This window comes from Pelodiscus sinensis, chromosome 1 (genome assembly GCF_049634645.1).
Source record: "Pelodiscus sinensis isolate JC-2024 chromosome 1, ASM4963464v1, whole genome shotgun sequence".
Lineage (NCBI taxonomy): Eukaryota > Metazoa > Chordata > Testudines > Trionychidae > Pelodiscus > Pelodiscus sinensis.
In genome coordinates, this window is record NC_134711.1 from 108895678 (window position 1) to 108913051 (window position 17374).

The 17374-nt window shown below is 47.4% G+C and overlaps 1 protein-coding gene across 1 annotated transcript in view; it reads right to left on the reverse strand.

Annotated features, from left to right (window-relative positions):
* Positions 1-8448: 8448 nt before the first annotated feature.
* The window catches only part of CACNA2D4 (calcium voltage-gated channel auxiliary subunit alpha2delta 4), a 169428-nt gene continuing 160502 nt past the window's right edge, over positions 8449-17374 (reverse strand). The window contains exons 37-39 of the mRNA XM_075941238.1: positions 11117-11229; positions 8864-8946; positions 8449-8580 (exon numbers count right to left, since the gene is read on the reverse strand). Coding sequence (XP_075797353.1) covers positions 8485-8580; positions 8864-8946; positions 11117-11229 — 292 coding nt within the window. The 3' untranslated portion in view covers positions 8449-8484. The remainder of the gene's footprint in view (positions 8581-8863; positions 8947-11116; positions 11230-17374) is intronic.

Below are 17374 nucleotides of genomic sequence, written 5' to 3' on the forward strand. Positions count from 1 at the left end.
CGCAATTCACATAGCTGGAGTTGCGCATCTTACATTGATTTTTTTTTTTTCCTCTGCCAGTATAGACCTGGCCTCAGACAATAACTGAACTAAATATCTAGAGAAGCCCATTTTAAAATACTGCCCCGACAGTCACTTGGCTCTAACTGCTTTCAACTAGAAAATAAAAGGTTTGGTCCATGTTTCTGAGGGTGGGTCAGAAGGTGGTTTGGACAGTCACTAGTGTCAACTCTTAACACAGTGCAGTCAATCTTTGGAACTTGTACTTTTGGCCTTCACTGCATTCTTCATCAACTGGATTCAAAAAAGGAATTAGGTAAGTTCATGGGGACAGATCCATCAACGGTTATTAGCCAGTGATGCAAACCCAAGGTGTGGGTGAATCTAAATTAGACTGCCAGAAACTGAGACTGTACAACAGAATGGATCACTCAGTGATTGCTCTGATCTGTTCATTCCCTCCGAAGCGCGTGGGAGCAGCCACTGTTGGAAGACAAGATACTGAGCTGGATGGACCATGGGTCTGACCCAGTGTAGCTGTTCTTACACTCATCTTCTGCCCCTATTGAATATATTTCAGTCTCTCTGCCTTGCCTTTACCCCGTCCCTCTCTTCCAAGACATCTGCTGGACTGGGAATGAGATGAGTTATTGTGCTGCCATGGAGCCCAGGTGGCCTTCTAGGGCTACGTCTACACTGGCAGCGTCTTGCGCAAGAACTATTTTGTGGAAAAGTCTTCCACGAGAGCGCGTCTACACTGGCGTGTGCGTTTGCGCAAGAGCATCCATGGCAGTGTGGACGCTCTCTTGCGCAAGAAAGCTCTGATGACCATTTTAACCATAGGGGCTTCTTGCGCAAGAAATTCATGTTGCCTGTCTACACTGGCCTCTTGCACAAGAGGGTTGTTTCCTCGTGGGGACAGGAATAATTCTTCCAGAAGAAGCCCTGTTTTACAACACTGTACTGTAAATTTACTTGCACAAGAACATGCGTGCAGTGTAGACAGCAGGCAAGTTTTTGCACAAGAACAGCTGTTCTTGCACAAGAAGCTGTCAGTGTAAACCTAGCCTAGTAGTCCTTAACTTTACCACTCCTTCTTGTGCATAGGGGAACAGAAAAGAACACTGCAGTAGAACTGAGTGAAACTTATACTGAACAAATGTGTGCTTAATAAGGAAATAAGCTTTGTAGAATTCAAGAGTACTATTTTGCAATGTATATTGCCTAGCACAATGCCATACTGACTGTGGGGCCTTCTACAGACCTCATAATACAAAATAAATGATGAAAGGGAGTAGGGTCTAAAACTTCTCCCCCCCCCCCCCCCCCCCCCCCCCCCCCCCCCCCAGAAAGTTTAAGTGGAATTCATTTTCCTCAACCAGTGAGGAAGTTACTTGCTGGAGGGCTGGGAACAAGGCAGGGAGCTGGTGGGTAGCAAGGGTACCAGAAGCTCTGGTGAAGGGGAATGAATGTTAGCAGCTGTTTTGATATTCCTGGAACCACATCCTCTTGAAGAGCTGTTTTAACACTAAAAATTGGTCAACTCGGTACAAATTGACTATTCAATGGTGTTGCCAAAATAGCTTCATTCAACAAAATGCAGAAGTTCAAGACCAACATTTCTTTAATCTCTTTCAATTAAATACATTTCCCATGAGACGACCAACATTCCCAACTGCAGAGAATACTGACAGGGCACTGCTATTAGCAATGCACCTTACCTGGGGATCGTCAAAGGAGCTCAATAGCCCCCATCATATGTTCGATGGCCATAAGGTTGAACCAAGACACAGCCAATTGCCTCCCCCTTACGCTTATATTTTTTTAAGTGTTCCTTTTATATGTGGTCCCTGGAATCCCCGAGGCTTCCTCCCCAGTGCCACATTGAACGTTATTTCCCAGAGCAGCCATGATACACTAGGTTTTTGCCAAATGGAAGAAGGCTTGGTTCCTGCTCCATAAAGCTTGCATGTTTGAAGATGACACAGCTGCAGTTCAGCTGAAAGGCTTCTGCTTTTGCTTTCAGGACAGTCACCCAAACACATCACTGCAACCACCTAGTGTTGCGAGGTAAGTCCATGGCTAACTTTCCCAATGCTCCATTTCATCCCCATAACCCATTTCCTAGTTAAAGTCAAGGAGCTGTCCTTGCCATGTCTGTACTTGAGGGTTTAGTGCTTCAAATGGAAGCTCTGCCATAGGCAGAGCAATGTGAGCTAAGATTCTTCACCGGGCTTCAGTGATAGTGTGAAGCAGGGCTTTGCTATTGGCTGCAGTCATTGTCTTGGTGGTAGGATCACTTGTAGCATGGTATTGCTTTCCAATTTTCAAGCCTCGATCAAATGCACCTTTGAATTTTAACCCAAACAACTCACCTTTCAACTGGGGATTCAAGACTGTGGTGGCGCGAGGAGGAATTAAATGCCTTCAGAGCGATATCGTTGCTACCACTAAGGGAAAGGAAGTTAGGTCTTTGTAGCTTTGATTTCCCCAGACGTTATATTGGTAGATGCTGCTTGCATCACCTATGACGGCCACAACCACTGCTTTCTGCTTCAGCAGACTTCGAAGAGCTGCCACTGTCAGAATCCCATGCTTGCATTGTATGCAGCTGAGGGAGTGAATAAATATCATGACTGACAAGTTTCTGTATAGTGTATTGCCCGGCTTTGCCCCTTTCTTCATCTCAATGGAAAGAGGAGGGTGGGAGATGTTCTGTCCTCCCACACAGGAACGTATCATTGGCTGTTTATAGAATTGTCACTATGTACCACTTGAGAAACACTGTAGTTTGTTTTGGGGATTATAAACAGCCATGTTGTGTTCCAATCACACCCGGTTGAGATTTACTAGTCAGTTCAATGTAGTGTTACTCAGTGTGAGAATGCAAACAGACGTGGACATCAGGTGTTTGTGAATTATTTCTTCCAGGGTGCCCTCAAATGAGTGAAAATCACACTGAGCAGGAAATGTGCCCTTTCTAAAGCAGAGAAACCATTGTCCATAAGTCCAGGGCGTGTCATATGTGCTGAGTTTCAGTGGTAACGGAAAGTATGATGATAAACCAATTTTAGTTAAACTGGTGGGAAAGGTTGTTGGACACTCTTATTGTGGTTTAAGCCAATTTAGTTTGGCTTAAATTGATTAGGAATAGGTTGATGCTAAACTGCAATGAGCCCCTTTTAACATGAACTAAATGCTGCATGAATGTGCACTGGTCGAATTGGGTGTGAATTTGTATGTAGAAAAGAGCTTAGTGCTGAAGATGCTTCAGTTAGCTCTCTCGCCTCCAAATATCCAGTTCCTCTATTCTTAAGCCCCTCCCCAATACCAAGAATGTAATTGATCTCTAGGCAAATACGATCTGCTCAACTAGGCACCAGTCACTCCCATGCTACCTATTTTACACATTAAGCCATTGTGTCTATGGTAGGTTTTCTGGCTGTCACACACTAAGCATGTTAAATATCAGTTAATTTACTAGTTGAGTAGTGGATGGAATTTCCATCAACTAGTCGATAGGCATTTCTGCATTCCTCCTTTGAAATGTACAAGAGCCCCCTTTGGGGCTCTTGTACATTTCAAAGGAGGAATGTGGAACTCTGCGTGCAGCCCAGGGCCAGAGGGAAGTCCCACTGACTCTGAGCTGTACTCGGGCATACCAGCTTTGACATGTACAAGAGTCCCCAGCGGGAGCTCTTATACATTTCAAAGCGGAAACGTCCCCATGGAGCCTGGGGTCAGTGGGGGACTCAAAGTTCCCCACTGACCCTGGGCTCTATGTTCCACTGCTGATTTGAAATGCCACACGGAGCCTGGGGTCAGCTGGGGAGTCGCTAGCTGACCCCGGGTTCCAGATGGCAGCTGCCTCTTTGAAACGCTGAGGTGGCATTCAAAGGGGCAGCACCGCATAGCTGATCCCTGGCTTAGCTATGCGGACTGCCCCTTTGAACACTGCCCCGGCATTTCAAAGCGGCAGCACCACACAGCTGATCCCAGGCTCAGCTGTGCGGCACTGCTACTTTGAAGTACCTCCTCTTCTCTCTGTCCTCCCATTTCCCCTCCACTTTGCTGCCTCTATCTGATAGAGGCAGCTGGGGGAGGGGGAGAATTCAGTTAGACAACTGACTATCCAATAAGCATTTGCTTATCAGATAGTCGACTAGTCCTTAACATCCTTAATACACACCCTGCTTCCAGTGTTCCCTGCAAGCTATGCACTTGTGCAGCTGCTTAAGCGAGATTCAGATGCTGCCCAGCTGATTAGGAGAGTGCCCATAGCTAGATTTTTGTTTCTATTGGTGGTGTACATGCCTCGGTGCACATAAAACAATTTATTCTACACACGGATGGAAAAAATTAGAACAGCATTCATTCCCTCCTTTTTTAGATGCTGACCTTCCAGTGCTACTGGGAGTTAAACCTCCAGATCTGTGTCCCAGGAATAGAATGTGCTCTGAAATACACACAGCATCTCTTAGAATTTAGTTAAGATTTTTTTTTTAAAAAAGCCAGCCCTTCATTCTGTGAACTCAGTTCATTATTTCAGAATAAATGACATTTGTCAAGTACTCCTATCTCAGCTGTCCTTTTTAGACCTCTGATACAACTGAGAGAAGCAGGATATCTTGTGCTCCTGTCTCCAGTACCATTGCAATGAAGTAGAGCTGGGTGAGAATTTTTGACCATGACAGTTTTTCATTAGAAAATGCAGATGTCAAACCCAAAACTTTTCCTGCAAAAAAAGCAGGTATTTGGGGAAATTTTCATGTGAAAGGCTTCTTGAATCCTGAGGAAATGGGGGAAGAGAGGCATTATAGGTTGCGCACCCCCCCCTCACATTTTGTCCCTTCCACAAAAAAATCTGAGCTCTACAGCCTCAGGTACATGGGCACAAGTGTGCAAATGTATATTTTTGCCTCTGCCCTGAACAAGAAGGGGAAAAATTACAGCTGCTGTGCTTCATGCCATGTTATGGTGGCTGTACAATGCCACTCAGCTGGAGCTGAACAATGGCTTCTTTCACAGCTGCTTGTTTACTTCTCTGTTCCGGATCTGTGTTTTATTTTTGCTGTGCTATTTTTGCCTGGGCTGCCAAGTGTTCAGGCCTGAGGAAGATGGCAGTAAAAGCATCTTTCTTTAACTCAGGGCTGCATGAGAGCTGATATCCCTGCCAAACAAGCAAGGAACCAGAGTTTGGGAAAACACAAATCCTACTGTCTCAGACAGGGAAAACTGTAGACATATGTGTGAAGCACCTGAGTCAAAAAGAAAACTGGTCACCCTTCTAAGGATTCAAAATACCAGGTGCATCATAGACAGCAGGGACATGAAAGTAACTGTGTAACTGATGAGCCTGGGCCCATCGGTTAACATTCACTGTTACATGCAGGCTTCCGGTACATGGAAGGAGCCAGCTTAAAAACCAGCTCCCAGCACACACCAGCTTCCAATGAGCTGCCTGATGCCCCATGCTGCTACCTCTGATACAGAGGCAGCAGTTTAGTGTGGCAGCCAGGAGCCCCTATGTGTGAAGAGCCAGCTTAACAGCCGGCTCCCTACATGCGTCAGGTTGAAGGGAGCCAACTGCTGCACTGCGTGTAACACTGTGAAATGTTTCAGTGGTTACTCAGGGATGTTAAAATGTGTGTAATTAACTATTAGGCAGTATTCCATTAGACCACTGGAGAGGAAAACCCAAGGTTGGCTTTCAAGCGGAACCAGCCTGTAGTCACAACTGCCTCAGGGAGCACAAAAGTCTGTGCTCAGTGGGTCCCAGGTCACATCAGCAGCTGGGGGGGGGGAGGGGGGAAGAGGGGCCACACTTTCCCTTCATGACTTATTTTCTTTTTGTACGTGCTTCCAGCGAAATCTGACAGCCTTCATGATACACTGTTGGCTAAACGCTTCGGTTTGCTGCCCACCTCTCTGGTCTGCGCAGCTCTTTCTTCCTGACTGACAGCAGGGGTCTGGGAAGCGTAGATCCCGCTGAGACTGGCTTTGCATAAGATGCTATTTGCAATTGGGTAGTGTTCTGTGAGGCTGCACATGGTGCCTAATGCTGGCTAACTTGCTCCCCCCCCCCCCCAGTCAGCCTGGCTGTCACAACATTAACAGTGGGTCTATAAATCATGTTCCCTTCCCTGTAGGCAGCAGGGAATCCCAGACAAAAGAGCATCCAGCACTGGCCAAATGGTGCTGCAGGTTAGTAATTAAAACCCCAGAGGCCTCTTCCATCACTCACAGTAGCAGCCCGGATGGGGACAAAGGGAAATGCTCTTGAAATATTTATCACTGCACCACAGAAAAATGCCCTGTTACTAGTTTAAAACACTACAGGAGCTTTGTGCAGGGGAAACAGATGAACCTGGCCAGAGTAGGGGCAGGGAATGGGCACCTCCCTTCCTCTCCCCTGCCATGCCAGGGCAGGCTGGACGTTTTTGCTACAGGAGAAGCAGCTGCAGCTGCCTTCAGAGCCTGGGGATAGTGGCAGGAGAGGTCAGGAGGTCTCTGTCCCCACATCCCCCATGGTTCCCCCTCAAACCAAACCTCATGACGATTCCTTTAGATGCTGGCAGCTCCTGTCTGACTAGCTACTTTTTTCCCTCTTTGATTCCTTCATGCCCTGTCCAAGGTCTACAATGGGGAAGGCGGGCCCTTTTTGAAAGGGGCAGGCGCTGGCTCAGGGACAGATGGAGCAAGAGAGACAGCACATAATGGGGAGTGATGGGAAGTGGGAGCACATGGTAGAATTAACAATGCTCATTGCTGGCTTGTGCTTTCATCATTTTGCCTCGTTTGTTTTATTTGTATGATGGCAGCCCTCTGAAGCCCCAACAGAGCATGGCTCCTTGGCTCAACTGAGAGCACTGCATGTTGGGAGATGTAGTCTCCATGGGTGTGTTGCTAAGTAAAGCGGCTGCCATCGGTTCCATTTTAGGCAGCTCAGGCTCATCCCTTGAGTGCCTGGCAAACTGCCAGTGCAGCTGTAGGGGTTACACAGCTCAATTGCTCCCATGTCATAGGCTCTGCTCTGGTTGTTGTCGCCACTAGTGGCCTGGGGCTGTTTGGACTTACAAGGCTGAGATTGGTCCCAAGTAGAACACGTCACGCCTTAAATTCGGTTTAAAATAGGCCATCGATCTGTTTTTAGAGACAATGGCAAGCACTTTATTTAAAAAAGAAGAAAAATCTTGTTCCCTCCTCCTCAAGCATTGTTTGTAATTCCTGGAAACATGGGCCTGGCACCTGGGAACAGCCAGAATCCATTAACAGGCGGCCACTGCTGTCTCCAGCCCAGCCTGAGGCCTCAGCAGTGTTGAGCACAGCTCTGGGGATAACGCTTGTTTCTTAGCTACTTCAGCAGAGAGAGAAGACTGGCAGCACAAACCCCACTTCCTGTCTCTTTTTTTCTTTCTTGAAGTAGGTCCCAATGCAGGAGGGGTGGTTTCATTTTGTGTGTTTAACACACAGGCAGGTGACTTTCCTTTTTTGGTGCAGGCTTGTTAGAATTTCAAGAGGATTTGAACACTGTTTAAGAGAAGTCAGTTCTGGGGCCCAAAGCTCGGGGCCAGTTTTTGCTGGAATAAGTATAATTAGCCGAGCCGTGCTACTTCCTCTTCTCAGTTAGTATAAGCCAGATCATGAATTGTGTAACAATGATGCGGGGAATCTGGTCTCAAGGAACCACCTTCTTGTGCAGAACCTCCAATGAGGCATTTTTCCTTTCCTGTTGCCCTGTTCTTCACTGGCTTCCCCTCCCTCTCCCCCTCTCCCCCCCATGCCCCATAACCAGTAGGTAGCCAGGGTGCTGAAAATCCTTAATCCCAAAGAGCAATGTGCACAGTAAATAAAATATTTTCAATTCTGCTGTTCCTGAAGGGCCATGTGTGCCCAGCTCCAACTGTCCTATGCAGTAAATCAGCCTGGTGCGGTATAACAAGGCAGATTTATATTCTGAAGAGCTCTGTTTATGTAGTGGGCAGCACTGGTAAAACCCGCCCTGCCTCTGTATAGACTCCATCACTAGTGGCGTGTAAATGAGGAAGTGCCAGGCATGATGGAGTCAGAACCAGCCACTGGAAGTGGTATCAGATGTTCCTGAACCTCCAATTCTCTCATGAGCTCCTCCGGTTGGTCAGGTACTGGCCCCACCGCTGGGCACATCTTATCCAATGGTTGTTGCATTGACAGTTAATCCATTTGATCCTCAGCTGTGGTGGCCAGCACTCAAGCTGCAAGTTCTTCTGGAAGAAACAGCTTCCACTGCCAGCAACTGAACTAGAGAGAGAGACAGGCCAGTATGTGAGGGGTCTCTAATGCCTTGTCCCCACAGGTCCACAAGGAGTTGCAAAATGCCTACACTGTGGGCTCCTCCCCGCCTAACAGCTCCAACTTTCTCACTCAGGCTGTCCAATGGAAGTAATGGACTCCCTTTTATTACCCACTTTTTCTGCTAGCTGTAAGGGTCAGGGTTAGACGCTGTCACCGCAGGAGGAGAGCGAAGGTCGCCAGCGCAAGGAGGAGTAACGGCAGTGAGGCTGAGATCTCGGCAGCTCCACCGCAGTCCTGAGCATTCTCCTGAGGACAAATGAGAAGGAGGCCCATGATCAGCAAATCTATGTCCAGGGTCACAAGGACATAAAATGATTCATTCCACTGACAGGAGCGGGGAAGCAACGTTAAGGGGCTCATGGAACGTAGGGCGTGGAGGCTGCTTCACTGGAAAAGCCTGACCTAGTCCCAAGCGCTTGGGCCGCTCTGAGCCGATGCACTACATGTAGCAATGGGAATGAGGCTGAACACCCAGCCACCCCACCCTATCCCCATCCGCAGCCACGCAGTTCTGTGGCCCCTACCGTACCTCTGGGTGGAACGCATGGCAGGTATCTGGCCGCCGCCTCTGTTTCTGGGAGCGCATCCTGTCGCACTTCACCGAAGCGTTATGTGTATTGCCATTAAGATCAACAGTAGTGTTCAGAAAGGGAGAGAAGCAGCACGGACGAAAGACTGTGAAATCCCTTGGGCGGCCCAGCAAGGCCAGGACTGAGTCCTGTGTCTTAGGAACTCGGACTGGGGGAGGAGAAGCAGGGACAGAGGCAAACTCACAACATGGGAGGGCTACCCTGACAGGCTGGAAAAAGAGAGAAGCTGCGGTATGGAAGCAAAAGGTTGTGAAAAGAAAGCTCAGGTTGGCGCTGTGCTGGGGAGGGAGCGCAAGGAACAGAGGCCAAGACGGCAGAAATGTTCAGCTGCTTTACTTCCTGGTGCCAGGATAGTAGGGACAGGAAGCTTAATGTGACCATATTTAATGAGGAAAGGGCCAGGGGCTGATCCTGCCAGACTGAATTAAAGAAACAGCTATTGTAGGTGACTCATCTGGATGCAGAGTAACTGGGCTCACTGTTCTCAGCTGTTCTCCCACCACTCTCCTGGCTGTCTGTTTCCTAGGCTTACCAGTCCCAGCTCCAGGGTTCTCCCTCTCCGCCCCCCCCCCCCCCCCCCCCCCCACTGTGGCTTTTCGTTAACATCCCAAATCATGCCAACAGTCATTACTTCTCCTATTCCACTGCACTGGAGCTTGCTGAGGGGGCTCAAAGAGGTGCAGCGTTAATGGATGGAAGTCTCCCCCATTTAATTTGTATGCCTTCCTCCACTACGCTTAGGGGGGACAGTTGGAAAGTCATGTTTCCAGTTACTGTGGCTTCCCGCAATCCTGAGCCAGAAGTTTTATACTTTCTGTACCAGAGGGTGGCAGGGAAATTTTGTGGTTAAGGCTTTGCCTTCGGTGCAAGATGATAACGTTTCAACTCCTGCCTCAACCACAGGCTTCCTGAGTGAGCTTGGGCAACTCAGTATTTTTGTGCCTCAGTTTCCTCATCTATAAAGTGTGGCTAACAATACTTTCCTGCCTCCCGGAGAGCTGGGGGCACTTAATTTATTAGTGTTTGTGAGCCATTTTCCGGTCACCTGCTAGTGCTCTTTAAAACACATTACCATCATGCCCCCCCATATTGCTTCTGAAGTTCCCAGATTGTTCTCTTGCATATTTAAGTAAGCTGCTGCCTCTGGAAGGCTGGTGTATTGCTAGGCATGTTCCCTAGACTCCCAGCATCATGTGCAACGTGCCCTTCCGCTGTAGCTCTTACAAATAGATAAATGCCAATTGAGGCCAGCTCACAAGGGGAGAGTTGTGTCCAACTTCTGTTACCTACCTAGCAAGCAGGTGACTTGTAAGAGGCACTGACTGGAAGGGAACATCTGTGTTGTATTTTAACAGGTTACAGCCCAGTCATGAGGGAGCCCAAGGGAGTGATGGGAATGTAAAGATCCCCCTGCACTCCTGTATGGGCCACTCCACATTGCTGGAGTCACTATTAGGCTGCTGCTCCCTTTCCACTCAGGTGTGTGGCGCAGTGGCTGGCAGGGGTGCAGGGTGTGAGCGCAGGTATCTACCCAATGCAGTTAACAGCTGGCACCCCACCCTGCTCATCACAATGGAGAGCACTCTTGTAAAGTGTGCTCTAACTGGGGTTAGATTTCTTAGGTGGCTAAAAGATTTTCATTTTCAGCCACACCTCTAACCTGCTGGATTTATCTCCTTGCTCCCTCCACCATACTCACCTGTTGTACCCACACCAGCGTGTCCTGCTGTATTACATGTGGTGACATACTCCCGGCTACGTCTACATTGGCCCCTTTTCTGGAAGGGGCATGCTAATATTTCAGATCGTAATAGGGAAATCCACGGGGGATTTAAATATCCCCCGCGGCATTTAAATAAAAATGTCCGCCGCTTTTTTCCGGCTTTTAGAAAAGCTGGAAAAGAGCGTCTACACTGGCCCCGATCCGGCCCGATCCTCCGGAAAAAAGCCCTTTTCCAGAGGATCTCTTATTCTTACTTCGAAGTATTTAAATCCCCCGCGAATTTCCCTATTACGATCTGAAAAATTAGCATGTCCCTTCCGGAAAAGGGGCCAATGTAGACGTAGCCCCCTGCTTTTTCCTCCTCTCCACACACTAGCTGCGACAGGACTCTCCTGGGACTAATTGTTGCAGTGGGAGAACAGACGAAAGGGCTGCAGAGTCTAACACGGTTGTGCTAGAAGAAGGATATATTTGACTTCTTTTGCTTCCAGGAGGACAGGTGGGAAGATGCTGCAGTCACAGGTAGCATCTGTAACCACGAGCAGCAGGTTACTCTTGGTGATCTGCTGAACTACAAACATCCTGTAAGGGGGGGGGGGCGGGAAGAGAAAGAAAACACGTGGCCCACCCACCCCAAAACAGCTGGTTAGAATAGCTGACAGGAAAATTGCAGCCCACAATGCTAATGTGGATAGCCAAGGGATACATGTTGAACAGAAATATTGAAAAGAGAGGACAGAAGGGAAAGGACAGACAAAGGAGGGGAACAGGAAACTGAGAATGCAGGGAAGAAGAGGTGATGTTCAGCTGATAAAATTAAGGTTGCTTTTAGTCTTCAGATAATGCCAAACTTGTATGAATTTTAAAAATTCCAAGCTAGGCAAATGTCTGTACATAGCTGCCTATATGTACATATACACATGTTTATGTGTGTATACTATATATTATCCCAGGAAAGTAAGAATTTTCTTAGGTGGGAGAAACTTGGTTGAGGAAAAACAAACACAGTAATACAAAACAGCACATGTCATCATGTAGTTGAGTGGTGTTTGCTGTCTCAGCATTTGCTGAGTTTTGTGCCATTAATGTCTGAAACCTCACTTTATAATTACAATTGTAATTGTAATTATAATTACAAAGTGTCCCCAGTCCATTTTTATAGCTGCATATGGGACAGGAAAAACTATGAACCTTCCCTGAAATCACAGCCCCATATCTGAGTGCAAACAGCCACCCACATTTTGATAAGTTATGCATGACTGGAGCTGGGTGAATTTTTTTAATGCATTTTTTTCATTGAAAAATGTATTTTGGTGCACCAAAATTATGAATTTGGGTCAAATCTGACAAATAGCTTTGGCTGAGAGAAAATCTGAATTCTCCACCATTGTTCTATTGTGAAATAATGTTCAATGTATTTCATTTAGAATGTTTTGCCTTTTTGTTTCATAACATACTAGATTAGGAAAAAATTTAAAATAACCAATAGTTCTGCAGCACCGTAGAGACTAACAAAACACATAGCTGGTATCATGAGCTTTCGTGGGCACAACCCACTTCTTCAAATTTCAGGTTTCATCTGAAGAAGTGGGCTGTACCCACAAAAGCCCATGATATCATCTACGGCTATGTCTACACTGTAGCCTTTTTCTGGAAAAACTTATGCAAATGAGGCGCGGTGTGGAATATCGCTGTGCTTCATTTGCATAATTAATTAGCAGCCGCTTTTGTGCAAGAGATTTTTGCGCAAAATGGAGCTGTGTAGATAGCTCTTTTTTGCACAAAAACCCTCTTTTGCACAAGAGTCATTTTTCCTCATTTGCATAAGCTTTTCCTGAAGAAGGCTACAGTGTAGCTGTAGCCTATATGTTTTGTTAGTCTCTAAGGTTGCTGCAAGACGATTCATTATTTTAAGTTTTTTTTTAATTACAGACTAACATGGCTACCCATCTGACAATATTAGATTTAGATTTACCAATTTTTTTAAAAAAAAATCACCCCCAAACAGGATGTAATAAACACCCCAAGATGTAAAAAACACCCCAAATAGGCCACATCAAATAGAAAAAACTTAATGTCAAAGGGACTCAAGCTATTTTGTTTGACGTGACACATTTTTTTTCAGTCTCCCAAACAAAAACACAAACAAACGCACATGAACAACCCCATTCTTCTCTGAGTTCTGGTAGTCAGTGGAAGCAAGCGTGAGCCATAGTGCTCTGCTGCCCTCTGCTGGGAGTTTGAGGGAGGTGAGAGTTCTGTAAGCTGTAAACCCTGCTGAATGGAGGCAGATGCTTCAGATGATGAGAAAATGAAGACACTCTTATTTTCCTATCATTGCCACACAATACCACACTGCAAGTTCCCCACAGGCCAGGATGCACCAACTCAAAGCAGCATCCAGACCCTGCCAGAACATCATGCAAACCTGTAGCAATGGAGATAGGTCTACAATGATCAATCACAAATCTTTCTAGAACCATGGATCCTACACGTGCCTATCATTACACCTGCTGCACCTCATCCAGTGCACTAACTGCCCCCACAACAACTGTGAGTGAAACTAGACTACACTTTGGAATGAGCTCCTGGAGGAAAATAAGAGCAAAGCATCCTGTCAACTGTAAGTGAATGCTTTTCACAAAGCGTTTTTCTCTCCACTCAAGCTCAGCTGAGGAAGTGGGTTTTGTTCACCAAAGCTCATGCTACTATATATATTTTTGTTAGTCTCTAAGGTGCCACTGGGCTACTCGTTATTTCTAAAATTAGACTAAAATGGCTTCCCCTCTGAGACTTTTTTCACTAAGGCCCCATCCTAAAAGAAAATCTGAATAACTTTCAAAAGACAAACTTGGGAGCTTAAATTCATAATTGTGTTAGACATTAAAAATCATGGACTGAACAGAGACACTGGATTTGTGCTTTATTTCAACAATCTGTAACTCACTAACCCCTTCTTTTTGTCCTATGACTGTAGAGATGTTAATGCGCCACTGTACTTTGAATGGTCCCTTATTTGTGCTAACTGGTTATGCTAACCAATCCGTCTCACCTTGCATTTTACTGTGAGGCTCTGCATACTTTTCCCAGACCTGAAAAAGAGCTCTGTATGGCTTGAAAGCTTGTCTTGCTCACCAACAGAAGTGGGACCAATTACTTCACTGGCCTTGCATTTTCTGTGGGTGGCTTCTAATCTATGTATAGGCTGCTGGTCCCTGTCAGTGTACATATGGATGAGTATAACTGTAAGGGAGAAGTTGAATGTGCCTCTCACTCCGCTTTATACTCCTGTAAAGGCTACCGGGCCCTGGAAGCTCACACTCCGTGTTTGCAATTCACCCACGAGGTTGGAAGTTTGATTTGTCACTGGTAGGAGGAAGCAGGAAGTAGGTCACGGTTCCCTCTCCTATCTTCCACACCTAGCTGTAAACCCACAGATTAGCCCTAAATCTTTATTCTAATAAAGAGTAGCTCTATGTATGCTTCCCAGTCTGTGCATTTCAGAAGTTCATAGACTGTAAGGGACCAGTTAGACCAGCAGTCACCAACCAGTCGATCAGGATCTACCGGGTGATCTTGGAGCCTCTGACAGGTGATCCTGACCAGTTTGGCTGGGAGGCTGTCAAGGGCCTGCACTTCAGCTGCCCCTCCTCGCACTGCCCTGCTGTTCCTGCCCGGAGCCTCAGTGCTGCCCTTGGGAGCCTCCTGTGTGTTGTGCAGGGTGGGGGAGACAGAGGCAAGGGGGTGCTGATTTCACTCTGTCACTGTCTCCTGTACCCCATCTTCACAGAATGAGGAAGGCAGGGTCTTAGCAAAGGGGTGGAGCAGGGGTATTTGAGGTGATCCTGGACTGACAAATTAAAAAAGTGATCTAGTGCTTAAAAAGGTTGGAGACCCCTGAGTTAGACCATCTAATCTGATCCTCCTCCTATATCAGAGATCTTTTAAATGCCACCCAGTTACACTTGTATTGAACCCAATAACCAGTATTTGTGACTGACTAAAGCACATCTTCCAGAAAGGCAGGTGGTCTTGATGTGCTTTAGCCCTAACACAAGGAGCTGAAAAACCCAGTCACTTCTCTCGGTAGTTTGTTCCAATAGCTAATTGTCTGTCAAAAACTTTTGCCTTGTTTCTAAGATGAATTTGTCTGGCCTCAGTTTACATTCATTGGTTCTTAATATGCCTTCCACCACAGGCCAGGGAAGCAGCGAAGGCGGTGTCCCGTGGGCACAGGCAGTATGCAGAGTTGCCTGGCCACACGTTTGCCTAGGTGGCTGGACATGCCATCTGCTTCCAGGAGCAGTGTGGAACCAGACTGGGCAGGAAGCCTGCTTTAGCCCTGCTACGCTGCTGACTGGCGGCTGAGTGATACAAGCACCGCCTGGCTGGAGCCCACACCAAGAACGCCCGCCTGCATCGCGCTCCCCTGCCTCAGGTCAGACCCCTGCCCCGCACACTAATCCCTCCCAAGCCCTGCATCCCCACTTGCACCCCAACCTCCTGCCTCCGCCCTGAGCCTGCCCCCACACCCTAAACCCCTTGGTCCAAGTACAGAGCTTTCACCTACACCCCAAATCCCTCATCCCCTGCCACCATCCCCAGAGCCTGCATCCCCAATCAGAGCCCTTACCCCAACTTGCTGCCCCAGCATGGAATTCCCTCCCCCCAACTGCTCTCTTCTGCCCCCCAAAGCCTCCCCCCAGCTGCAGTCCTTACCCCCCAGTGTACTCCCACACCCTGCCCCCGCCCAGTGACAGTGAGTGAGTATGGGGGAAAGTGGGTGACTGAGGAAGGGGGTGGTGCCTCAGAGAATGGGCAGGGCCATGTGCAAGCGGGGAGAGGGCAGGGTAAGCAGAGTTCAGTTGTGTGCAGTTAGAAAACTGGCCACCCTATACACATATCCAAGGACCACACTAGCTCTTTCCCCTCATGATTGCACTGGGAGCTCCCCTTGAGCTGCTTGTCCCCTGTGAAGCTCCCTACATTGTTTTTTAGTCACTGCTTTCTAGCATTTACCCCATTCTGTAGTCACGGCCTGCAGGCCTTGGCCCTAGATACATAACATTGCCTTTGTCTGTATTGAAAAGACTTGTGTGTGCGTGGACCCAGGTTGCTGAGTGTTCCAGGTGGCTCCACATGACTTCATTGTCCTTATCGTTATTTCACGCTCTGCCATCAGAGTCACCTGCAAGTTTTATTAGCCACGATTTTATGTTTACTTCCAGCTCTTTGATAAAAATGGTGCGTATCACTGGGCCTACTCAGGGGGCCCTTGGGCAAGGTGTGGGTTGGGGAGGGGCTGGCTCTGTGCCCTGGAAGGAAGAGGGCCTCGGGCAGAAGGGGCGAGGTTAGGACTAGCCTCCTGCAGGCAGCCCTCAGCACTTCCCAGAGTGTGCAGTGCTCCGGTGGCGAGTTAGAGAGCTTGAGGCTGCAGCCCTTTTGAATCGCTGAGCCATGGGGCAGTTGTCCCCTTTCCCACCCAACCCGCCATTGGTGGGCCTGGGTCTAGTACTGGTCCCTGTGGAACCTGACCTGGAGTCTAGTGATACTGTCTAGTGCTAATCAGTGTCATGTGGGACTAAGTCAAATGTCTTGAAGAAGCTTATTGCTGCTACGCTGTGACTGTTCTCAACCACACTTAGTCTCCTCAAAGAATGAAATCGGGTTTAAATGACAACGGAGGTGTCAACTCCGTGACTGCTCTGGGGCTGGCGCACATACCAACAAAAATACCGGACACACTGGACATTACATCACAATCTACATTGCATCTTATGTAGAAAATACCAGACATTTATAATTTCTCAATTTGTTTCCGGAACAGAGAGCTCAAATACTGGACTGTCCAGTTCAAAACCAGACACCTGGCAACCCTACACTCACAGGGAAATATTAGCAGGTGCTGAGCATCCAGCGGCAGCCAAGTTGCTTCCTTCCTCCCAGCACCTCTTGTCCGCCAGTGACCCTTCTGAGCAACTCCTTCCCCTCCCACCCAGCGCCTCCCACCTACTGCAAATTGTGGTTGCATGGAGTGCAGGGTATTCTGGGAGGGAGGAGGAGCAGAGACAGGGTGTGCTCAGGGGGAGGGGGCAGGGAAGAGGTGGGTCGGGGCTTAGGGGAAGCAGTGTAATGGGGTAGGGGCAGGGCCAGGGGCAGAGGAGAGCCTGAGAATCCTCTGGCTAGAGGGGAAGTCAGCACTTATGGTTGACGAGACCTATTTTTCAAAACCCCCATGACAACTAGCATTAATTATATACCTGTTGTTGAATTATTTATTAATTGAATTCCATGTCAGCTTTGCCATTGTTTTGCCTGAGCCTGATATTAGGCTAATCGGTCTATAGTTACCTAGGATCCGTTAGATCCATTTAGCATCCATACTTGGGTTCTGTGAAAAATTAGATTTTGCAAAGCCTAAAATCAATAGAAATGTTAAAAAGGGGTGGGGGGTGGGGGTTAACCCTGCAGTGAGTGGGTGGCAAAGACTGCAGCATTAGGCTAGTGCATGGCAACCCAAAAGGCAAGCTGACTATAAATGAATATGTGAAACTCACCAGCACTAAGAGCAAAAAAAAAATCTCATTTTAATAATTCTTTCAGCTTTAATAATGTAAGGGTTATTAAGAGCTGGTCACATTTTAGTTGCTGAAAAATGGCTTTTATTCAAAATTAGAACCTTTCACATTTTAAAAAAATTCCTCTTTTTGATGAAATTGGAAAATAA